Here is a 2,616-nt window from a genome sequence, read left to right as displayed (position 1 = left end):
AAGTTATGAAGCATCCGAGTGGATTCCAATAATCTTTTTTCTCCAAGAACAGATGAAATGTTTAACTGTAAAAAGACAACCCAAATTGTCTGAATAAAAATAAGACCATGCAAATAACTACTGTAACTTAATAAAAATGGGTTCCCTTTAAAATCAAACCAGAAGAACCCCTTAGCTAATGTTCGTTATGAGAGAGCATTTATCAAGATGAAAAGCTTGGTACTTCAGTTGTCAGTTTGAGCTCTCAGTGACTTTATGTTTTTTTTTTTTTTGCAGGGAAGTTCATCTTGTGAACTGGAGGAACAGCACATATAGCATTTTTGCGCGCTATTGTGAGGCAAATAAATATCTTTTTAATGTATTTTTTATCATTTCTTTATTGTACCATACACCCAGACATCTACCATTGTTTCAGACTCAGTGAGTGTGAGAAACACATATCTTATGCAGAGGTTTTACAAAGGCCAACTGACAGAGCTGAAATCTCTTTGGTGTATTTTCTGTGATCTAGTCCCCATGCAGTAACCTGCTTTGTGGGTTTTTGCTGCCTCTAGCTACCTCATATTGAAATTAATTATCCCTACTGCTGTGAAAGGCAGTTAACCAAAGAGCACAAGAATGAACATGAACACCACCACAAAACAAACACTTACCGAATGAACACAAGTACACACAATTTATGAGCATATGCTTTTTGAATCTAAAGTGATTAGCTTCACGTTTCTTAAACAGCACCAAAACATACACCATCCACTACGAAGATACAGACACAGAAAGAGCAGGCTGCCTTTTCCTAATCTCAGCTGACATTTTACACAGTTCTGTAGACTGGTGCAAGCTCGTGTATCGATCGCTTGCTGTACTTCCTCGGCTCGGCTGTGAAACTGTCAGAAAACTTTAGGCGCTCACAGAAGCACCGGGGTGTAACCCATCTTGTCCTGCCTGAGCATTTGAGCAGACGCGGGTAAAGCTAATGGCCTGCCTAATAGCCTAGCTGAGGTGCTGAGGTGAGCCATTTGAGTTTAGGGATCAGGCAGCAGAAATGCCTGCAGAAAACACCAGCACCAAGACTGATTGCGCATTAAATGGTCTATAATATTTTTGTCACACGAGGCGTTTTTGTCATTGCAGTGATTTTTATTTAGAAGCACAAATCATAAGAGGAACAAAGTGTGAAACGGAACTAGATGTAATTTCTAGACTTGCAGTGGGAATATCCTACATTTCCTCTGGGGTTCCTGGTTTGCCTGTGTGCATTCTCCAATTACACTTGCTAAAGATTCAGTATTTGATGATCATTATACAAATAACTGACCCATATGGGCACCTCCACTGAGGATTGTGGTGGGTGTAATCAGCGTTTATTGCCCCTTCATTGATTTTTAGCAGTTTAACTACTTCCATGTAGGAAAATAACAATTGCGCTTTAGCCAGAAAGGATCCTGTCAGCAGAAAAATGGATAAAAAAAGCACTGCATTTGTAGCAGTAAATATTTAATTTAGTGCTAGAAACCAAACCAAACCAAAACTTGACTACAGTTGTTAAAAAAGCTGAAACAAGGTGCTTACAAAATGTATCACTAACAATCAAAGGAGCTTGCAAAGAAAAGCGTCTGGACTTCTTTAAGTTACTTGAAGACGTTTCACCTCTCATCCGAGAGGCTTCTTCAGTTCTACGATCAAATGGTGGAGAGTCCCAGATATAAACCTAGTGGGAGTATCCCCCCACAGAGGGACAAAAGGACCCCCTGATGATCCTTTGCAAGCTCCTTTGACTACGATGACCTGGATGACTGAGAACCTTCACAGACATATCACTAACAATCAGTTTAAAAGAAATAGTCTATTATTAAATGGCTTTGGCAGCTAGGTTTGGAAAATCATTAATTAACCATGAATCACAATGTCATTAGCAGTTTGCCAAACATGTGTAAAATAATCAAATATAGTAAAAACACTGACCTTGGTCTGGGAGTTGAGCATGCCCATCTCCACCTCATTACGGTGATGGCCGTTGGCCTTGCAGAGGTGAATCAGACAGGACTTGATCCTTAGGGCCAAGTAATAGAAGGACTTAGGGCTGGGAACGAGGTTAAAGGGGGCGGGTAAGGTGCGGCCCTCATCAAAGTAGGAGAGCCAAAGCTTAGCTCGAGCAAACTTCCACTCCACATCGGCATCCTCCTGCAGAGGCAGACAGAAAGAAATCCAGTATCTCAAATTATTAGAAACCTTTAAAACCTTTAAATATCAAAATTTGTTTGGTTATACCCCTAAATATCAAATTTGCCCAAAATGTTGACTTTAACTATGTAACTTACATAACTGTTATTTAATTTTTTTTGTAATGTGTCAAATGAAATATTTTCGATGGGAATATATACCAAGCACATTTTTGTTAATGATTATTTGAATGAATAAAACTTTGATTTCATATATTCCAGTTGCATTTCACTCAAAATTATTGTTTAATGTTTATTGAGGGTGAAGAATGATTTTTTCAGCGTAACTATCTCAGGTAAGAAAGACGGCAATAAAAGAAAGGCTAGGGCTTAGTGTTTATTAATATCTGCAGTTGAGATGTTTTAAAAGAGAAGGCAAAGAGAGTTGACTGCATAC

At 38.8% G+C, this 2,616-nt stretch overlaps 1 protein-coding gene across 1 annotated transcript in view; it reads right to left on the bottom strand.

Annotated features, from left to right (window-relative positions):
* trpc7b (transient receptor potential cation channel, subfamily C, member 7b) overlaps window positions 1-2,616 on the bottom strand; it is a 47,826-nt gene that overhangs the window by 3,258 nt on the left and 41,952 nt on the right. Inside the window, exon 7 of the mRNA XM_005723195.1 lies at window positions 1,963-2,181. Coding sequence (XP_005723252.1) covers window positions 1,963-2,181 — 219 coding nt within the window. The remainder of the gene's footprint in view (window positions 1-1,962; window positions 2,182-2,616) is intronic.

Source organism: Pundamilia nyererei, unplaced genomic scaffold (assembly GCF_000239375.1).
Source record: "Pundamilia nyererei isolate P.nyererei 1_Seehausen unplaced genomic scaffold, PunNye1.0 scaffold00008, whole genome shotgun sequence".
NCBI lineage: Eukaryota > Metazoa > Chordata > Actinopteri > Cichliformes > Cichlidae > Pundamilia > Pundamilia nyererei.
This window is presented reverse-complemented; position numbering and strand designations above follow the sequence as displayed.